This window comes from Brassica napus, chromosome A1 (assembly GCF_020379485.1).
Source record: "Brassica napus cultivar Da-Ae chromosome A1, Da-Ae, whole genome shotgun sequence".
In the NCBI taxonomy this organism is placed as follows: Eukaryota; Viridiplantae; Streptophyta; class Magnoliopsida; order Brassicales; family Brassicaceae; genus Brassica; species Brassica napus.
Window position 1 is genome coordinate 22,149,344 of NC_063434.1, and position 22,472 is coordinate 22,171,815.

Genomic DNA, 22,472 nt, shown 5'->3' on the forward strand with positions numbered 1-22,472 from the left:
TTTTATAATAGAAAAATATTATTTCAAAATAACAATACAATATATAAGATAACAACACAATATAATAAGAATTATCTTATGATAATATATACATGAATTATCTTTTTATTCTTAAATATATTTTTATATTTTGGATAATTCTTAGTTTTAATCACTTATATTATTAAAAAGTCAAATTCGTTTTTATTTTTTATTAATTTATATATTTAATTTATTAAGGGTATAATTGATATTAGTCACTCTAACTTTTAACGTAGGAGCTCCGTTGCTAAAAATTACTTCGAAAATAATAATATAGATTAATATGGTTCATCTATACTATTATTTATGAAGTGATTTTGTTGATTTGTCACATTCTCCATGATTTTAGCTAATCTATACTATTATTTTATGAAGTGATTTTGCTGATTTGCACATTTTCCATGATTTTAGCTAATTTTGCTTATTTGTCATATTATTATTAGTTTTTAGTTTAAATATTTAATTTATTAATTTAAATAATAAAAACATTTCGAAATTTTAAATTAACTTATTAATTTAAATAGTATACTGTTTCGAACTTTCTAATTGGAATTATAATTATTTTTAACTTTCACAAGTTTCTTATTAGTTTTTAGCTTAAATCATTAATTTATTATTCATTTAAATAATATAACTGACTCGAAATTTCTAATTGGAACTAAAATTATAATTGTTTTAACTTTCACAAGTGAAGACTAATTCTTGTTTTCATGTGATGTAAGATGTTTTAAATTTTACAGTTTCATTTTTCTCAATCATTTCAAATTGTATCGGTTATAGCTTTTTTCATCCTTTAGGTATAGTATTTTCTGGTTGTTTCAATTGCTTGCGTTATCTTCATGATATCACTTTTATTCTGATGAACGCTCCCTTTTCAGTGGTTCAATCATTTTGTGCAGATCAAACAATATTTTTTTGTCAAACAATATTATTCTTTGAGTTGTTTGCATTAACGGCTATATGAACAACGTCAAAGCTTAATTATCTCTTTAGCTTTAGATCTTTTTTGGGTTCTTAACATCTATATTTATGTACTTTCGATATTTTTTTCTGTTTAGTTGGAGTTTTATGTTTTTCTTTCTTTCATTGAGTTTAAAAGACTAGGAAGCAAATCGGTTTTGCTACATGCAGTTTGGAATTATGAATTAATTATTCTAAATTATTTAATGGCATTTATTTCACTTATATATTTTATTACTGTTTAATTTATAAGAAAACTTATGCTTTGATATTAAGTTTAGAGAGTTGCTTATGTAATCATGTTATGAACATCTGTTTAATGGTTTAATCTCTAAAACGGCTAAAGTAGATATATTTTTAATGAATAATTAGATTTATCATTATATAATTAACTATAATAATAATAAAACTACCATTTTCTATTTTTTTGTTTATTAAATGTAAACTTATGAAATATTTCGATAACTCAATGTATATATTTATCAAGTAAACCAATGAAATATTATCATTATCTCAATTGTTTTTTTTAAGTTTTCTTCTAAATTATCATTGAACTTTATTTTTTATTTACTTTTTATTTATTTTATTTTTACTTGGATTTGTGTGTTTCAATGTTTTTTTGGTAATTTAATACATTTCTCTGGTTCAAAAATACAAAGTAAATTAAGAAAGACCAAAAGTTCACATTCTTCGTTGTCCAAAAGAGAAGTTCACATTCTTATTTTACTTTATTGTGTGTAATATTTGTTATGTAATTATGCTTTCATGGTTTTATAGTTTTATAGCTTTTCTTTGTATTAAGAAGACGTAGACCGAGATAAAAATCAAAGAAAACTAAAAATGATTAAGAATATAAAGAATAAGTTATTGTCATGTTTAAGTCATAAGAAATATATTAATAACTATTACTAAAACGATTATGCCCGCATGTGTGAGCAAAACACCTAGTTTAGTTTAATATACAAAAAAACAATGGTAATTAGGTATATATGCGGTTTTTTAAAGTAATTGCATAATTGGTTAATTGTTGAACATGCCTCTACCCACGAAACCCCTCAACGTATAAAACTTCACCTTTGCCTTGGCTTCGTCGTTGGGAGCAAGAACCGTCAACACATAGCCTTCCGACACCAAACGACCCATCTCCGTCAGATTCACGAGAATGTCTGCCATCTCGTTGTAACCGCCGTAATGCAGCAGCGTGTGGATGAAGTCCTTGACCTGAGCCTTGTAAGCAACACAATACCTCTGTCTCAGAAAACAGAGTTGAAGCGTGAGGAAGTCAGTAACAAGATGGGCTCTGGAGTGGACAATAATCAAATTCTGATGTTGGGCCTACGACAAAGTGAATGCCCATCTCAATCAAGTCAAATGAAGAACGCGCCAAACGGAAGAGCTGCTGCAACACTCCAAAGACAGAGCTGTAAGAGTACGGTCCTAAAGAAGAAAGAGCCAGCTGGAGTGGTGGTCCTTCACAACCATTTCGAACCGTTTGGCGACTTGAATCGAAAGGCTACAGTCGTGACACGTGCAGGAAGATAAAGAGATGTCTCCTAGGGCTTTAGAGAAACCCTAGCTTTATATATCTTGTAAAGGAACAATCTTTGTAATCAATTTTTGGAGATTGAGAAATATAAAGAAAGTTTTCAGTTTTCACATGGTATCAGAGCTCTAAAACCTTCACCGGCGCTGTCATGGCGGAAGCTCAAGATCCCTACCTGTTTCCCGCGAAAATCCATGTCTCAAGTTCTGTTACTCTAAAGCTCAACGAGAGCAACTATCTCCTCTGGAAGACCCAGTTTGAAGCTCTTCTTAGCAGTCAGAAGCTTCTGGGGTTCGTTACTGGTCAAACACCCGCACCAGCTGCTACCGTTACTGTTGTCGTTGATGAAGTCCCTGTTGAAAATCCGAATCTAGATCTTGAAGCCTGGAAGTGTACGGATCAACTCGTGAAGTCCTGGTTGTTTGGGACTCTTACTGAAGAAGTTTTTGGTTATGTTCACAATCTAGAGACATCTCAAGATGTGTGGTTATCTCTGGCAGACAACTTCAACAAGAGCTCTGTGGCAAGAGAGTTCGATCTCAGACGTCGTCTCCAACTTCTCAACACTCGTGGTAAAGAATTCTTAGTGTACTGCAGAGAGTTTCGAGCTCTATGCGACCAGTTGAGCTCTATCGGTAAACCTGTGGAAGAATCCATGAAGATCTTCACTTTTCTCAATGGTCTCTCCCGTGACTATGATCCTATCTCAACTGTGGTTCAAAGCTCCATGTCTCGCTTTCCACCTCCTACATTCAGTGATGTAGTCTCTGAAGTCACTGGGTTTCATACTCGTCTCCAGTCCTACGAAACTCCGGCTGATGTGACCCCTTTCACGGCGTTTCAAACTCAGCGTGCCAGTAACAACAACAACTACACAAGAGGTCGTGGGGGTTACAACTCTCGTTTTGGAAACAGAGGAAGAGGTGGTGGCTACTCAACAAGAGGTTGTGGGTTCTCTCAACAAGTCAACTCCAGTGGGTGGAATCAGCCCCAGTCACACTCAGACAATAGCCCAGTCTGTCAGATTTGTGGAAGGACTGGTCACTCAGCTCTCAAATGCTGGAATCGATTCGACAATGCCTATCAGAGTGATGACATCCCCAAGGCCCTTGCTGCATTTCAGATGTCTGATGAGAGTGGAAGGGAATGGCTCCCTGACTCAGGTGCAACAGCTCATATCACCTCAACTCCGTCTACCCTTCAGAACGTTGCTCCCTATCACGGCTCAGAAACGGTTCTAGTTGGGAATGGCAATCAACTTCCTATCACCCATGTTGGTTCCACGGTCATCAACACTCCTCAAGGTAGCATTCCATTACTTGATGTCTTGGTTTGTCCTGATATTCAAAAGTCTTTACTATCAATATCTAAACTCTGTGATGACTATCCTTGCGGTGTGTTTTTTTATTCTAAATGGGTGTATGTGATTGACTTACACACTCAGCGAGTGGTGACCAAAGGGCCACGACATGAGAATCTATATGTCTTGAAGAACTCCGAGTTTGTTTCTTTCTATTCAAACAGGCAGGTGTGTACTAGTGACTCAGTGTGGCACCGACGTCTAGCTCATGCAAACTCGCAGATTCTTCAACACCTTCACAACAGCAAGGAAATTACTATGAATAAGAGCAGAACATCAACCATTTGTGAGCCTTGCCAGATGGGAAAGAGTTCAAAGTTACCCTTTTTTACTTCTTTGTCTAATGCTGTGGCACCCCTTGATCGAATACACTGTGATCTTTGGGGACCATCACCTATTGTATCGAATCAAGGTTTCAAATATTATGTTATTTTGGTTGATGATTACTCTCGGTTTGCTTGGTTGTATCCCCTTGAAGCTAAGTCTGATTTCTTCCAAGTCTTTGTGGCCTTTCAAAAACAAGTTGAAAATCAGTTCAGTAACAAGATCAAAACCTTTCAGAGTGATGGTGGTGGTGAATTCACCAGTCTTTTCCTTCGAAAACACTTCGCGGCTCATGGAATTTACCATCAGATGTCATGTCCCTCGACGCCTCAGCAAAATGGACTTGCTGAGCGCAAACATCGCCACATCACTGAACTGGCTCTGGCCATGATGTTCCAAAGTAAAACCCCCTTCAAGTATTGGGTAAAGGCGTTTTATACTGCTAACTACGTTAGCAACCTTCTTCCCTCTTCAGCTGTGGGCTTCAAGACACCATTTGAGTTGCTCTACAAACAAAAACCTGACTATTCCTTCCTGAGAGTTTTTGGTTCTGCATGCTATCCCTGTCTCCGACCTTACATGCATCAAAAGTTCGATCCTCGGTCTCTTCAGTACATCTTTCTTGGCTACCACGCTCAGTACAAAGGGTACAGATGCTTATACCCTCCAACTGGGAGGATTTATCTCTCTCGTCACGTCATATTTGATGAAGATATATTCCCCTTCGAGCATCGCTACAAGGACTTTGTTGGTCCTCATTCAACTTCACTGCTTAAGGCGTGGCAAGCCGCTCCCTCTGTTCCTCACTATCTTCCTTCAGCCTATATCCCACCAATCCCTTCCCAACACAAAGATCCTATTCCTGCTTCTCCTGAGGTACAAGCTGAAGAACGTCCTTCCCCTGATCACTATGAAGAACACTACGAAGTCTCTGACTCGTCACTGTCCCCTGAAGCGCCTCCTGAAGTGCGTACTCATCCAATGACCACACGCCTACAGAGTGGAATCAGCAAGCCAAACCCTCGTTATGCTCTCCTCGCGAGTAAGATTATTCCAGACATACCAAAGACCACAACATCAGCTCTGAAGCATGAGGGCTGGCACAATGCCATGACCGATGAGATGACAGCTCAACATGACAATGGAACCATGTCTTTGGTCCCACGCAAACCTGAAATGAATGTCTTGGGCAGCAGATGGATTTACACCATCAAACTCAATCCAGATGGTACGGTTCTTAAACTCAAAGCCAGATGGATTGCTAAAGGCTATGAACAAGAGGAAGGTATCGACTTCGTGGAGACTTACAGTCCAGTGGTGCGTACATCTACTATCCGAGTTGTTTTGGGGATATCAGTAGCTAAGGGTTGGAAGGTCCGACAACTTGATGTCAGTAACGCCTTCCTACATGGCGAGTTACAGGAAGAGGTGTTTGTTGAACAACCTCCTGGCTTTGTCGATCCAGCCTATCCTAATCATGTCTGTAAGCTCCATAAAGCTCTCTACGGCCTCAAACAAGCTCCACGGGCTTGGTTCAACAAATTCACCAACTTCCTTCTTGAATATGGCTTCACATGCAGTTCAGCGGATCCCTCGCTATTTACCTATCATCATGGAGACCAGACCATGGCCCTATTGCTATATGTTGATGATGTTCTGGTTACTGGTAACTCACAATCACTGGTCGATGCTCTCATTACTGCCCTGAGTCTTCAATTTGCCATGAAAGATATGGGCGACATTCACTACTTCCTTGGGATCCAAGCTCAATATCATGACCATGGGCTGTTCCTTAATCAGAGTGCATATGCTGAGGAAATACTCCGTGAGGCTGGCATGGATACGGCTAATCCAATGCCAACACCACTGCCAAGTCGATTGGATGCAGCATTCAAAGATACTGAACTCTTCTCTGCACCAACATATTTCAGAAGCCTCGCAGGTAGACTTCAATACCTTACTCTCACGCGACCTGACATCCAGTTCGCAGTAAATTTCGTCTGTCAACGAATGCACGCTCCGACGATCACTGACTTCACTCATCTCAAGCGGATCCTCCGCTACATAAGAGGCACCACTGCTTATGGCATTCACTTGCATAAAGACAGTCCCCTCTCACTTATCGCATATAGTGATAGTGACTGGGCGGGTTGTCGTGACACCCGCCGTTCCACCACCGGTTTCTGTGTGTTACTTGGCTCAAACCTGGTGTCCTGGTGTGCCAAGCGTCAACCTACAGTTTCCAGGTCGTCCACGGAGGCAGAGTACAGAGCCTTAGCTCAGACCGCCGCATAATTGACTTGGATCAACTTTCTCCTTCGTGATGTTAAGATTCCTCAATCAAGCCCAGCACTCATCCAGTGTGATAATCTATCAGCAGTCCATTTCTCTGCCAACCCGGTGTTTCATAGCCGCTCCAAACACTTCGAAGTGGACTACCATTACATTCGAGAACGTGTTGCGCTTGGTCTGATCGATGTTACTCACATTCCCGCCGCAATGCAGCTTGCTGACATATTCACAAAGTCCCTTCCACGGCGTCCATTTAAGTTACTGCGGACCGAACTTGGCGTTGGGATTCTCCAACTCCCAAGTTTGCGGGGGAGTGTAAGCAACACAATACCTCTGTCTCAGAAAACAGAGTTGAAGCATGAGGAAGTCAGTAACAAGATGGGCTCTGGAGTGGACAATAATCAAATGCTGATGTTGGGCCTACGACAAAGTCAATGCCCATCTCAATCAAGTCAAATGAAGAACGCGCCAAACGGAAGAGCTGCTGCAACACTCCAAAGACAGAGCTGTAAGAGTACGGTCTTAAAGAAGAAAGAGCCAGCTGGAGTGGTGGTCCTTCACAACCATTTCGAACCGTTGGCGACTTGAATCAAAAGGCTACAGTCGTGACACGTGCAGGAAGATAAAGAGATGTCTCCTAGGGCTTTAGAGAAACCCTAGCTTTATATATCTTGTAAAGGAACAATCTTTGTAATCAAGTTTTGGAGATTGAGAAATATAAAGAAAGTTTTCAGTTTTCACAAGCCTCGCCGTCGAAGTGGTGGTGCTTGCCTTCCGGTCCTGGAGCCGGCGTCGGCCGGCGTCGGCGACGGACGAGGAGCCATGGCGGATTAAATCAGGAGAGCCGTCGGCTGGAGCGGGTTTTTTCTTGAGACGGTTGGTTCTCGGGTCAACCTACGGAGCTCCTTCGGGTAAGACGGTGGAGATCGACTGGAGGCTAAGGCGGCGATTGAAATTCTCTTGAACGAAGCGAGGGATGAGAAGCCGTTCGATCCCGTGGATCAGTCCTTCGGGTAAAATCATCGGGTCGGATAATCTCAGCCAAATCGACCATCTATTTGCTGTCTCCTTTAATCAGATGGACATGATCATTCCCTATAGTGTCGTGCTTGATCCGACCCGACTCGGCTGGGGATAGTGTGGAATATGAGGAGCGTTTGGAGAAATTTGAGATTACCCGGCTCAAGCAGAAACTTTTTGATATGTCATATATTTTTTTGTCAGGAAGTATATAGTAGTATGACTGTAGGGACATTTTGAAGTTATGAAAAATAGCAAAGTACATAACTAATTTCACTTATGTTTTTAGTCATCTAGTGCAAATTCCCTATTAATATTATGTTTGTTGAGTTGGTTCAAGTATTTGTAACAACTTTTTATATATACAATCTTAAACCATTTTTGGCTTTTGCGATGATAAAATGATTTTTCACTAAATTTCATTCATTAAATGATACAAGGTAACATATAGTGAAATATATATATTCCAAGACCTGAAAATACACAAATGATCAAGAAAAGAAAAATAAATCACACAACTTCAGCCGGATAACGAAACAACAACGATTATCAAAATTATCTACACTAAAACGATAGCATCAGAGTAGCAAATAATTCTTAAGAACAAAAAGTTTAACGATGAAAGACGAGACGGGAAAATATTTGTTATACTGTTCATGAACAACAAAAAATCAAACCTAATCTAATGACCAAAGATATAAATAACTAAAGTAAAGAACCAACCAGGAGACAAACCTCATTTTGCAATTAGTTCTTTGAACGACCGACAAAAAGCTAACGACGAAAAAGTAATTAAAAAAGGTAATTCAGAAGTTAAAAGAAAATTGGCCATTTTCTGGTCTCCTGACGGTAAATAAAAGACTTGTTGAAAAGTATTTGGAGCCTAATAATAGTTGTCTAATTTCAAACGCCAAGAGAATCTTCAAAAATCACTCCATAACTTTAAATATAAAATGTTTTGCTTTATAAAAATAATTGAAAAACTTCAAATTTAAAATGTGAAAAATGAAATTCTATATTTGAAGTTTGACTACTCAATACATCAAATTTGTAGTTTCGTATTTTTGTTTGCATTAGTCCCTACAATTCACATCACATTTTTTATTCTAAAATATTTTATTGTTTATCGTTTTACTCCTTATAAATTTAATTTTTACACATAAAATTAAATAATACTTTAAAATAATATTTAAAAATTTTAAAACTAGATTTAGACAATTCAATATACAAAAAAACTTAACAAAAATAATATTTAAAAAATTACACAAATTTAAATATTTCAACAATACTAATAGTCAGATAAATTTGATCTTCAAAATATTGTCAAAAAAAATTTTGTGTAACCGAAGATGCGTGTTTTTGTTATTTTTGATGTCTTTATCGTACGATTCTTTCTTCTTCGGATCGAATGTAAGTATTAATATCATCGATAAAAGTTAAGTCCATTAGTAATATTTTTTTATTTTTTTTTCATATCTAATGTATTTACAAGTATTAATATCACTCGTTTTCAATAATTTTTAGCTCGTAATCTGTAAATTAAAAGTAAAGAGAGTCATTTTTACTTTAAAATGCACTAGATGATCATATATGCATTACGAAAATAGTTTTATGGAATATTATGGTATTTTGCTTAAATTTAATATCAATTATGTTATTTCTATTTAAAATATTTATATTTTAATATAAAATTTTACGAATTAATTTGTTATAATATTTATATATATGTGCTAGGAAAAGTTTAATGAATTTAAATTAATATAACAAATATAAAAACATAGTATAAAATACAAATAGTTTTGAAATTTTGTTTTTGGAGAACAAAAACTTTAAACTTCAAATACAGAATTTTAGAATTTTCAAAAAATAGTGTCTTTTTGGAGATGTTCTTAGTGTCTTTCATACCAAAGGATAAAATATTTAGTGCTTAACATATAAGTAAATGTGTAGTGCATTTAGTATAGTGTATGTTAAAGCATCTCCAAAAGACATTCTATAACTTCAAATATAAAGGTTTGTGTTCTCCAAAACACAACTTCAAAACTTCAAATAAGTTTTGAGAAGAGAAACTTTATATTTGAAGTTTCACTATTAAAAACTTGGGAAAACTGTTTTTTTAGAGCAAAAAAATAGTAATTATGTCCCTTTAGACTAATCTATATTTTGTGTCATATTTTCCTATAACACCCTTGAATATTTTTGAAAATAAATTTAATAAATAGTTTTACAAACAAAAAAATTTTGGAAAAATAGTAATTTTTGATAAAATACATATATGAACTTAGTGATATTTTTTTCAGTTATAAAAAAGTTAAAATTATAAATTTCATATTATGTTCTAAGTAAAGTAGAAATGACATTCTACGAAGTAGAAAACGAAATCCACTTTTTTCATTGAATCTACAATGTTTAGAATACGTGATCTACGTAAATAGGAATATTCTAAAAATATTTAGAATACACATTCCGCGTTTAACCTATCGTTCTAAAATCTTTAGAAATCAAAATCTACACATTAATATAAATCTAAAACACGTAGAAACCGACTTCTACAGATTTACTATAAATCTAAAACATGTAGAAATCAAAATCTAAACATTACTATAATTCTAAAAAACTGTAGAAACCGATTTCTACATATTAGTTGTATTCTACGGATAAGAAATCAGTTCCTAAAAATATGGAGACAAAATATTTGGGAATATTCATTTTTATATTTTGAAAAAAAAATCGATTTTTAAAAAAAAAATAAAAAAACGAAAAAGGAACAAAAAATAAAAAAAAAACGAAAAAGAAATAAAAAATTATAATTTTAAGGGCATCACTGCCATTTTGAAAAAAATTAGTCTAATAGGACATAAAGTAGTATAGATTAGTATAAAGGGACATAGTTACCATTTTTTTAAAACGTATTATGTCCTAAATATTTCACTTTATACTAATCTATACTACTTTATGTCCTATTAGACTAATTTTTTTCAAAATGGCAGTGATGCCCTTAAAATTATAATTTTTTATTTCTTTTTCGTTTTTTTTTTATTTTTTGTTCCTTTTTCGTTTTTTTATTTTTTTTAAAAAAATCGATTTTTTTTTTCAAAATATAAAAATGAATATTCCCAAATATTTTGTCTCCATATTTTTAGGAACTGATTTCTTATCCGTAGAATACAACTAATATGTAGAAATCGGTTTCTACAGTTTTTTAGAATTATAGTAATGTTTAGATTTTGATTTCTACATGTTTTAGATTTATAGTAAATCTGTAGAAGTCGGTTTCTACGTGTTTTAGATTTATATTAATAAGTAGATTTTGATTTCTAAAGATTTTAGAACGATAGGTTAAACGCGGAATGTGTATTCTAAATATTTTTAGAATATTCCTATTTACGTAGATCACGTATTCTAAACATTGTAGATTCAATGAAAAAAGTGGATTTCGTTTTCTACTTTGTAGAATGTCATTTCTACTTTACTTAGAACATAATATGAAATTTATAATTTTAACTTTTTTATAACTGAAAAAAATATCACTAAGTTCATATATGTATTTTATCAAAAATTACTATTTTTCCAAATTTTTTTTGTTTGTAAAACTATTTATTAAATTTATTTTCAAAAATATTCAAGGGTGTTATAGGAAAATATGACACAAAATATAGATTAGTCTAAAGGGACATAATTACTATTTTTTTGCTCTAAAAAAAACAGTTTTCCCAAAAATATTTACAATTTTCACGTTAATAGAACATCTTAATTACTATTTCTCGTGAACAACATAAATAGATTCACTTAATACTCTGCTAACCAATTCATTTATCTTAATTACTATTTATAATCATTTTTTAATTTCCAAGTCAACAATTTTTTTTTTTAATTACAAATTCTCAATCCTAATAATATATAGATATTCATATCTCTATACAAATTAATAGCTGATTATTTAAAGTCTCAACGCTCAGCATAATATTTCAATATCTAAGATTTTACCGTGTTCATAAAAATGTCATATTTTGTAGAAATCACACTCATCGTCTTCGTTAAAGAAATTCATTCATCTTTGAACAGATGAATGATCAAAGTGAAAATAATAAAGTGACTGAGTAAATAAAGAAAACTACAAACAATTATGTGGACTACACATGTCTTCTAAGTACTCGTTGAAAAATGTAATAGAGTCTCTTAAAAGGTTTTAATAAATCTTACTAGATTCTGACCCACTTTTGAAAGGGCGGGTATATTTTTTGTTTTACATATTTTAAAAAAAAATAATTTTATATTTATGTTTTTCATTGTTATCATATTTGTGTTTTTCTCTGTAATCATATAATGTAAAATATATATTTTAAATTATTTGTAAGAAGTTTTGATAATTCTATTGAATTTGTGATGTTACATAACTATACACTTGTGCCGTAGTATTTTTCACACGTTTGTTTTGTACTTCATTCCTAAATGGTTATTATTATTTTTTAAGAAAGTGTTACAATTTTGTTTAGTAATTAAATAGATTAAATTTTATGTTCATTAAATTTTCATGATTTGATTTTATATATAATGACAATAAAGTTATCATTATACATAATAGTACACATAATAACTTTTCATGTAATTAAAAATGGGTTTTGTAAATTTTGATCCAATATAAATAAAAAAGGTGCACCTTAGTTGTTAAAAACCAGTTGTATTTATTTAATATGTTTACATTGTTTGGTTTATAGAAACCAATCTGGTTCATGGACATTTCTTGGGTGGGGAGTGAGCTTCGGTGATATCAACAACGCAAGTTTTATATGGACCACTGAGGAGTATTAAGATCGGATTGACATAATTTATATTATAAAATGTTTTCTCCACTGTATAAGATCATGACTTCTTTCGATGTCTCTCTCTGCATCTTCCTGTGTATAAGATCAAACTCTTCCCACATCATTTGCACTCTGAAAATTCTCCATTTGCAATTAAGTACGAATTCACAAATTCTTTTATATGTTAAATACGAATTAACAAATTATTATAACACATATTATATAAAATTAAATTTACGTAGACCATATCATATATAATTAATTGGACATTTATTGATGGTGATGAAGAAGGAGAAGAACATGATGACGCTGGTAGTGATGGACATATTGTATATAAGCCGACCGGTGATAGAACCATGGAAGTTTTGCGTAAAAACATCATAAATGAATATGGTAGAAGTCGTTTACATTATTAAATGTTTTAGTTAATATTTGGTTTTTCTTTCCTTATAACTTTGATTATCATTTCTATGTGATACTGAAATATTTGTTTTATTTATTAAGACTTGATGTATTATTTAGCTTTTATTTTGTGATAAATATTTTGATATATTATTTTTGTTTTAATTTAGCTTATAATTTATGATAAAAATATTGTTAAATTTGTATATTTAACTAAATAATTATTACTAATTAATATAATATTTTTATGGATGTAAATATATTTAAACTACATTTTATTTATATAAAATAAAATTTTACAAATTTATAAATAAAATATGAATTAAATAAAAATAGCCGCAGCGTCTACCAAACGAACAATACCAAACTGCTTCCAGTGTCTGCATCAGCGTCCAGCGTTCCGCGTCTACAAAACGAACAACAATCTGCGGCAATGGCTGCGTCAGCGTCAGCGGCTGCGTCGGCGTTACAGGTGCATCTGCAGAACGAACAACAACTAAATAAACATGACACAGCCGCTGACGCAGCCGCAGGAAGTTGCGGCAACCAAACGAACAGCCCTAATGGATATAGTAAATTGCTTGAGAGGAGCATGCCTAGATGCCGAGTGTCACATTCTGTTAACTCGAACTAGTAAACATCTCTGTTCATATCGTGTGAGGAGTGTGATTCGTTTCTGGGTTTCTTTGAGTTGAGAAGGATTCACTATATCCTTAAGATTCCTTGTCTTTGTAGCATCTTCTTAAATGAGATTTTTGTGAATCATTGTCTCCAAGCTCGGTCATGGTATAGCGAACTGAAATATAGACCTTGAACTTTCAAATCTTTTAGAAGTTAATATACATAGATATATGCGGTGTTTTGAAACCCGACCCGGACCCGCGGTTGAACCGGTAAACCCGGTGACCCAGAAAAAATCCGGTTTGGGTTTTGTGAAAAACCCAATATTTAGAAAACCCGCAAAAAACCGCAAAAACCCGGTAAAACCCGGAATCCGGTACCGGTTGAACCATCGGTCGAACCAATAAATAACTTTTACTTCATTTTTTAGTTTTTAATTTTATTTGATATTCTAAATTTTCAATTAAGAAGTTAGGTACCGACAAAAAAAAAATTATGTTTTTTTTCAGTTTTAAATTTGTGATTTTTTTATTTTGATGAAGATTTCACTATATCACCTGAAGAAAATAAAGTGAACGATGGTAGAGAGAACCAAAATTAGTTGATGTTATTTGGTGTTAGTTTATTTCCGTTATCGATAATTTATTATAATGATCTTTTACTTTTGGTTTATTTTGTATTTGTAGTTTAATTTATTATTCACATTAGACATTTAAATATTTAAATATTTATAAATTTTATGTTTTGATTTATTTTAGATGCCATAACTCTTATCTTGTTAGAGAAAATTTTAAATAGTCTAAACTATTTTTTTGATATTTTGTATGTCAAATGAAAATAAAAATATAAAAACCAAAGTTAAGTATTTTCTAAATGTTTTTAAACATAAAATATATACATATCCAAACTATTATTTTATGTTTAAAAAAATAGAAAATATTAAACTTTAGTTTCTATATTTTTATTTGCATAGCTGATATATTATTATATAATAAAATTAATTAATTTATTAATCCACGGTTCACCCGCGGTCGACCCAGTGACCCAGTAACCCGGTAAGCTGTCTGGTTCAGTGTCCGGGTCGGGTTTAAAAACATTGGATATATGTATCTTAATTATTTATTTAAAAAAAAAAATTGTACCAAGTTATCTTTGGCCCCCAAAATTTTAGAACTGACCCTGTCCAAGCTCTTTATTGCTTGAACCCTTCTCAACTCTCTTTACAGACACTTTTTTTTTTAATTTTCTTTGTGGATTTACTTCCTGATTCTGCGATTGTAGCTTTATTCTACTTTGAGAAATCTTGTCCTTGCTTTCTTCTGTCTTTGTGGTATGTATCATACATCCATAACATCTGCAATCTTTTTAGTCACTCTTAATTTGTGATCATGGACTCCTTGCCATGCTTTTGTTTTGCAATCGTGATGCTTCGCTTTTTTTTGTTTCTTATGCCGCCGTAGTGGTTGAACTTTCTTTTGATGAATGTTGAGATTTTAGTATGCTTTCTAGACAAGGTTTAGGCTGCTGTACGGCTGTTTTGTATATGAATTCTGAAAGAAGTTCCTTCTCTTGTTAAACATTTTCTTTCTCAAAGCTTAGTGAATAACAAGTTTTACTGACAAAAGCTTCAGTGATCTTGTTGTATTCTTGATCCTTTTTGTTGGGAAATAAAGCTTTCTATCCAGTCTTTACTAGATGCCCAACACTAGTAGATTTTCTGTGATATTTCGAACTAGAAATACATCACTTATGGTTCTCTCAGCCATGTTTGTTTCCACAGTGACGCTGCCTGTCTCAGTATACACAGTTTTGTCTCAGTTTTGTCTCCATTAGCAAGTTTCACTGGAGTAAAACACTGATTTCTCCAAATCTGAGAAAATCTCAACTCTTTTTTGTAGTAGCAAAAAGTTTCATAATGAGTATCGCTTTTGTAGAAGTTGCACCATCTTTGATATCTTGGTTTATCATCAAAATCTTAGAATTTTTTGTTTTGCGGCATGAATGATATATAATTGATTTTGTAGGTACAATGGCTCTAAATTTCTAGCTGAAGATAAGACAATATGATCCGTGGAATATATGAAGACCTTAGCACCAGGTGCGGTGGAGAAATCGAGCAAGAACAAGAAACTCATATGAACTTTGGTTGGATATGGGGACTAGAATCTGCAAATTTTAAGTCTTAATAGATTGCTTAGTCTTATCGTTTCTTTTTGTATTTAGATTTTGTAGTATGGAGATGATCCCCTTTTTTTAATCAACTTAAATTTTGATAAAAAGATAAATGGCCTCGGGCTCAAGTTGTTACAACATGAAAAAGACATGCCTGAGAGAGATTGTCTGCAACCTCATTCTCTTCTCTAGGAATGAAAGAGATACATCAAAAAGCAAAAACCAAGATAGAGATTCAATGTCCGATAGAACTCCGTAGAGGCTCATCGGCTTTGAAACTGAATTTATAGCTCTGGCGAGCGATATAGAGTCTAAAGGAAGCCAGAATTTTGTGATGCCGATGTGTTGAGCGTGGGAGAGTGCTTCCCTGACCGTTAACCCTTCAGCCATAAGGACGGCTGAGACCCAATTTTGGTATTGACAGCAATCTGATGTGATCAACGGAGGCGAGGAGTCGAAGATCCAGGTGAGACCCGCAGCTGAAGTTTTCTTTTTCCCATTTGCGTCAGTGTTGCATGTCACTGTACCGACTGGAATCAACTGAGGTCTTACTGGGATCAGAGTATTCTTCGGTGTAGCTACGTGGGGATCTTGAGCATGCGTCCATTCTATCGCAACAGCCAGGGTCTTTGTAGCAGTGGTTTGCACGAATGCAGGACGCGCTTTAAAAAATAGTTTGTTTCTGGTAATCCATAAGTTCCAACACACCCACGAGAAGAGGTCTCCTGGAATACCACATGGCGGTAGGCAGATCCAGGAAGATGTGTCTGCAACAGCTGAAGTGAAGGAGGAAAACATGTCTGGATTGAATTCAGAAGTCAGGGGGATCAAACTCCAAACCTGTTTGGCGAAGGAACAGTGGAAAAGGATGTGCTCAGTTGTTTCAGTCAGAACACAATGTCCGCAAGTGGTGTTCTGCAGCATCCCTCTCTTCCGAAGGTTATCTCCCATGGGCAGTGCGCCTTGAATTGCTTTCCATAGAAATAGTTGCAGTTTTGGAGCGGTGGAGATCGACCATACTTATATATACCAATTGAAGGAGTCTCGGTAGTAATCTGCTTTCTAGATCAGGCTCCTGGGTCGCAATAGGAGAGGCATATCCTGATTCCGCCGAGTAAATATCAGTTACTGGATACCAGATGTAAGAATCTCTTGCCACTGTGCGCAAAAATATCATCAGAAAAGTCTTGCAACGTTTTGTTAATCATCTCCTTTTCCAATCGCAAGTTTCTCGATTGATTAAATCCGATACATATAGATCACTTTCATCTTCCTTGAGGGGTCCAAAAGGAATTACAAGAGAGGAGGTGGAGATCCAGAATCAGACCATACCTTGACTTCTGTTCCTTCTCCTATGGAGATGATCCCTTTGAAGGTTGAAACGGACATAATTTGGTGGAAAGGTTTTGTAATGTTGTTATGTGTTAAGCTTAGAACAAACCAAAACAAATGCTTAATTGAAAACCCAAACTAAATTTAAATGTTGGTCAGAGAAAACTAGAGGAGAATATGATACGTTAGGTCATTCTACAAAAAATTACCCAATAAACTTTTAAACTTCCAAATCTTTTACGAAGATCAAGTCTGAGGAATTTCTAAGGGTTTAAGAAAATATCGTTAATCAATGAATTCAATAACCTTTACAAAACCTAAAATGGTGTGGTGTTTTTGAAAGAAAAGCTTAAGTTTTAGAATCTGAAATGTTTTCTGGATAATTGTGTCATAAATTTTAAAAAGAAGCTGTGCAAAATATCCAAATAAATCCGGAAAATTATTATAGTTACCGGATCATATAATAATTTTATTGAATATTTAGCCGGAAAATGCTAATGCAAAAGAAAAGTTTTATATGAAATAGAAAATTATTATAGTGGCCTATGCAATTCATCGCCTAAAAATGGAAGAAAGAAGTCAAAGAACCAATTATTGTGTGACACCACACTTGTAGATCTTCCTTGTCAACTTTTAATTTCTTAGAGAGATTGTTTATCTTCCAATATCCTGTTGGTAAGGTTACTGATATATCTAGCAGAAAAATATGACTAAAATATAAGTCATCGTTACACCGGAAAAACATATATGTGACTATTCACATAAGCAAGAGTGTTTGATGAACAAATATGTAATCATATTAGCCGGACTTGTAATTTCCTATAAAATGATCATATTTTGTTACAAATATTACTGGTGCTGTTTATATTATTACACATATGTGCCCATGTCTCTCTCAACTTTCACAAAATAACAACAAATTAAAGATTAGCTTTTCCTTTGCGTATATGTCTTTACAAATTTCTCTGTGTTTTCATTTTCTTATGACGTCATCAAAGGCATTCAATGTGATGCCTGAACCTCACTTGCAACCCTAATGTATACCCCTTTTCGGCTCTTCTTTTGTATCTGCTTATTTATATACGTGAATAAATGTCACACTATAGTATGGTGTACACTTCATTGTAAATCATGATTTTTTTTTTTACGGAATTGACTGCCCCTTATAAAGCTTTATATAATGTATGCCAATGTGGCCAGTGGTGATGTCAAGATCTCTTCATATAATGTATGCCAATGTGGCCAGTGGTGATGTCAAGATCTCTTCATATAATGTATGCATATGTGCACGTTCAGTATTAAATTCTTAAAAATATTGCATAAATTAATAACATATAACCAAAATAAAAAAGCGTGAAAATAACTAGCAATATGAGACGAGTCCAATTAGTTGAACTGAAGAATTTTAATGGGAATTGCATATAATGATAAAAAGGATCAGTGCGAATACATATGAAGTGGGCAGTGCTTGAGTAGGTTAAAAAAGTGTAGATGCAAGTGTTAAATGCCTTTCAAGAAAACTAAACTTTTTTTTGGGGGGGGGGGGGGGGGGGGGGGTTTGTACTGTTTAAGTATGTGTAACACTTGGAACTGACCAAAACATAACTTACTAAAAAAGGAAAGGCCATCATGCCATTCCACACCCAGACATTGCCGGGAACATGCAAACCCTCAGGTTTTGGGGAACTCCAAACTTCCAGCATATATACCCTCTTGTCCAAATCCAACTATAGTGAGATACATACGCATGCCTTGCGTATAACCTATATATACATGGTAATTATATGTTATATCATTCAAGAGATTTGAACATCTAGTTTTGTATGACTTTTTCGTACGTGTTCGTGTTGACTCTTTCGAACCAAAGAAAAAAGTATTATGGAAATATTAATGAGATCGAGTAATCATGACATGTTTACAGTTTTTGCACTCATGGAACTGAAATATGCTTTGGGACTTGTTATCCAGTAATGATTTGTTACCCTCAGTGCAATGATTCAGTCAAAAAAAAAAACTATTATCGTACAGTTAGTCAGGAATCAAGATCACACGCAAACACAGTTTACATTCTATTTCTTATCTTTTTTGCTTAAACATTATATTTCTTTGTCAAACATAGATTCGATTTAAACCATTCAAGTTTGAAAGATATATCATCAATAAAAGGTAAAAAATTAACCAAAATAATATGAGGGTTATTTTATATTATAAAACTACATTTTGTGCGTTTATTGCAACTTGGTTATATTGTAAATGAACGTGAAACCCCAAAATTCATTTAAGTTCTAGCGCAACTTTGAATTGAAATTAACAAATATAATTTTATTAATTTCTTAAATACCTACCTTTTTCAATCTGAATTGAAATATTAACATGTAAAACTATTATATTGTGTTTACATGGTAAAATGTATATTCGGATTGTAAAGGTAGGTATTTAAGGACTCCATATATGTATATATATACTCCATATATATATTGTGTTTACATGTATATACAGTTTAATAAAACATGTATTTATATCCACAGTAGCTAAAGCTCACAATAAGTTAATGTCACACGTGAAATTTCATAACCATCAAATAAGAACAAAGAAGATTGGAACCCTAATTGCAAGAAGCACTCCAAAATGAACAATTATATTTTATATGTGTTCCACGAAATTAACCACAGTAGCCCATGCCGGGTAATTGTTATCTAAAAGGTATATTAGAAGTGTTAGTTTGAAGGACGATGTCCAATTTGCTTGAGGATTTGATCAGGAGACACCATAACGTTCAAGCTTACGGTTTTCAAATTAATAAATGTTCCAAAGTAGAAGTGACATGTTTGCATTTTTCCATATTTTCTTGTCTAGGGTTTGACCTTCAAGTGACTCTACCTTACTAACTATGAAAGATTAAGAAAAACTTCAGTTAAAAAAAAAAGGATTAAGGAATGACATCCACCACCCCCACCCCCCCCCCCCCCCCCCCCCAAAAAAAACAACTTTTGGCTAAAACAATACTCGTCCTATCATAAATATTTGATGTTTTGGAGTTTTTTCACACATACTAACAATTTATCAAAAAAATATCTAATATAACTTTCTAATTGTTAATTATTGAAAGTGTGCAATTTATAAGTATAACATCGATATATATATGGGTTCAACTGATTAAAAGTCATATAGGGATGCGCTACAAATAATAAAGTATGATGTAAACTTGCATAAAACATCATTATTTATAAAACACCAAACTAACACATCAATTAACAAGAATCGGAAAGTGTATATCATAAAGAAGATCTAATAAGAGGAAATGATCACTTATGAGGCAATTTTATCCATTGTCATATATAAAACAGTAGTAAGCATATATAAGAGATCTAACGCAAGCTTACATATAGGTTATACTATAGTCATATTACAGTAATATAAAAGTTCTGCTAATTCGAACGCCAAGATAGTTTATGTAGACGGAACTAATTAACTTTAGAAAAGCAACATCTCTTCTAGAGTGATCTAATATGTTGACTTAGAATCATTTATGGATAAAGTTATACGTTTTACCATCTAAGCAAAACCCAAACGGAGCTCTAGATCTAGATCTTGCTCTGACTCGTTGATCACACCAATCTCGAGGTCCAAGCTGATGATTTCTTCATTTTTCAAGAACCTGCGAGCATCTTTCTTGCCCAAACTTTTGGCTTCCGCAGCCTCCAAAACAAGAGATGGCTTCATAGTCTCACAAGTGTTTTCTGGTAGATGTTTAGACTTGGGGCTCAAGGAACGGGCCAAACATGGCCCATAACCAGGTGAGGAAGGAGGCGAAAGGGTTGGGAATAGGGTTAGAGGAGGAGGAGGAGGAGGAGGAGGAGAGGTAGCCATGGAAGGGTAAGAGTAATTAGGATTAGGGTAAGGAGGAGAAGGTGTTGAAGATGATGATGAAGACTGTTGTAATCTGAGTCTGGCTCTGTCTCTTCTGTGAACATTCATGTGGCCACCAAGTGCTTGAGCCGATCTGAATTCCCTTTTGCAGAAGCTGCAAGTATAGGATCTTGGTGGCCATGAAAACCCTAGAAGATACTCATGATCCTGTTGGTAATTATCATAATCCCCATAGCTCCATGGTGAAATTCTTGAACGACCATAGAAGTTGTTCCTCCACTCTATGTTGTTTGATCTTTCCATATCTGAGTTCTTCCTTGTTGGCTAATTGATCAGATCACAAAGTGCAAAAGCTAGTTAAGGGAGTACTAGCAGTGATTTGTGGCACATCAGTTTATAAAAGCAAAGTGTTTGTAAGATCTGAAAAGATGAACTCACTTTTCCCCCTGGGAAAAACCGAATATCTATGTATGTCTGACTCTTGAGAGAGAAGCAGACAGATAGAGAGAGAGGGAGATAAATGTGTGTGATGATAGGAGTGGGGCTCTTTGGTGTTAAGACTGTGAAAGAGACTGATTATTGGACGCATTATCAAAGCCACATCATAAAAATTAATAAACAAATTGTGTGTGTGTGTGTGTGTGTGGGGGGGGGGGGGGGGGGGGGGGGGGGGGGGGGGGGGGGAAGGGAAGCGAGCTTCTCCATGATTTGATTTATGGAGGTGACACAAGTTCATTAGTCACATCTAAATTATACGTTACTTCCGTTAAATGAATGTTTTAAGTTTCGTACGTGGAAATCAACGATAAATTTTTGTCGTAAAATCATTATTGATTTTTATGCCATGCAAATAATATTTATTAGTTATTATTATAGTTACTATATTAAAAAAATTCACAAAAAAATACAACTACAGTTTTGACAGGATCTAAAACTAAAAGATAGAGTAGCAAAGTAAATTTGCATGAAGGAAAATAAAGTTAAAAATACGAGTTTGAACAGCAAAAGTTCGTAACAATACATAAATAAGACTCCCTATAGAATCATGTATTGTAGGACTCTAACTAATTTTGTCACTAGGAAAAAGAAAACCGGTTATAAAAAACTTCAACACATACATATTTTTCGAAAAAGGCGAACAAAAGAAATAATAGAGGGGGATGGGGAAAAGACGTAGAAATGAGTGATAGGATTTAACTTTGCGATACACTATAAAATTGAATTCATTTTGTAATATGTTTTAAAACCAAACCCTATAAAATCATATAAATTACCTAATGACTCAACTACATGTATACATCAAGTATAGGATTTTTGGTATGGACGAAACATGATGAAATCACACATGATCAGACTCGTAACTCCAGTGACTAATTTGCAACAAATAAACAGGAAGAAAAATATCTGAAATTTCATAGGAAAATAACAAAAAAAAACTATTTGAATAGAGTTTGAAGTATTTGAAACATGAACAGCAGTGAGAAAACACTGTTTATTAACCATAGTTTTCTCTATAAAGTAGCAAATGTTTGATTAAAAGGTAGAGGAAAGAGTGATGGGTGAATATGTGAGAGATGGGAAGTGTATAAATAAGGAAAACCTCGGCGAGCAAAGGACACATTATATCAAAAGCTTTATACCAAAAATGGAAAAGTGGATGTTCCTTTCTCCCAAGTTTACTTTATTTTTTGTATAAATTATCATCTTTACATCCTCCCTAAAGCTTTTCTCGTGAGCGATGTATTGACAT

General features: G+C 34.1%; 2 protein-coding genes across 2 annotated transcripts; both read right to left on the minus strand.

Annotated features, from left to right (window-relative positions):
- Positions 1–13,072: 13,072 nt before the first annotated feature.
- On the minus strand, positions 13,073–16,471 carry LOC106364688. Its single transcript, XM_013804215.1, has 2 exons — positions 15,675–16,471; positions 13,073–13,205 (listed from the first exon to the last, which is right to left on the minus strand). The coding sequence occupies exons 1-2, from the start codon at positions 16,469–16,471 to the stop codon at positions 13,073–13,075; spliced, it is 930 nt and encodes a 309-aa protein (XP_013659669.1).
- A 3,683-nt stretch (positions 16,472–20,154) lies between these two features.
- On the minus strand, positions 20,155–21,309 carry LOC106378632 (transcriptional regulator SUPERMAN). The gene has a single exon (XM_013818737.3). It carries the CDS (start codon positions 21,023–21,025, stop codon positions 20,408–20,410), a length of 618 nt encoding a protein of 205 aa, XP_013674191.1. The 5' UTR covers positions 21,026–21,309; the 3' UTR covers positions 20,155–20,407.
- Between the last annotated feature and the right edge of the window lie 1,163 nt (positions 21,310–22,472).

Coding starts and splice junctions, on each gene's coding strand:
- LOC106378632 (XM_013818737.3), bottom strand. CDS start 21,025: ATGGAAAGATCAAACAACATAGAGTGGAGGAACAACTTCTATGGTCGT.
- LOC106364688 (XM_013804215.1), bottom strand. CDS start 16,471: ATGGGAGATAACCTTCGGAAGAGAGGGATGCTGCAGAACACCACTTGC. Junction 13,206..15,674: donor TTGCAGACAATCTCTCTCAG/GCATGTCTTTTT, acceptor TTCGTTCTGCAG/ATGCACCTGTAACGCCGACG.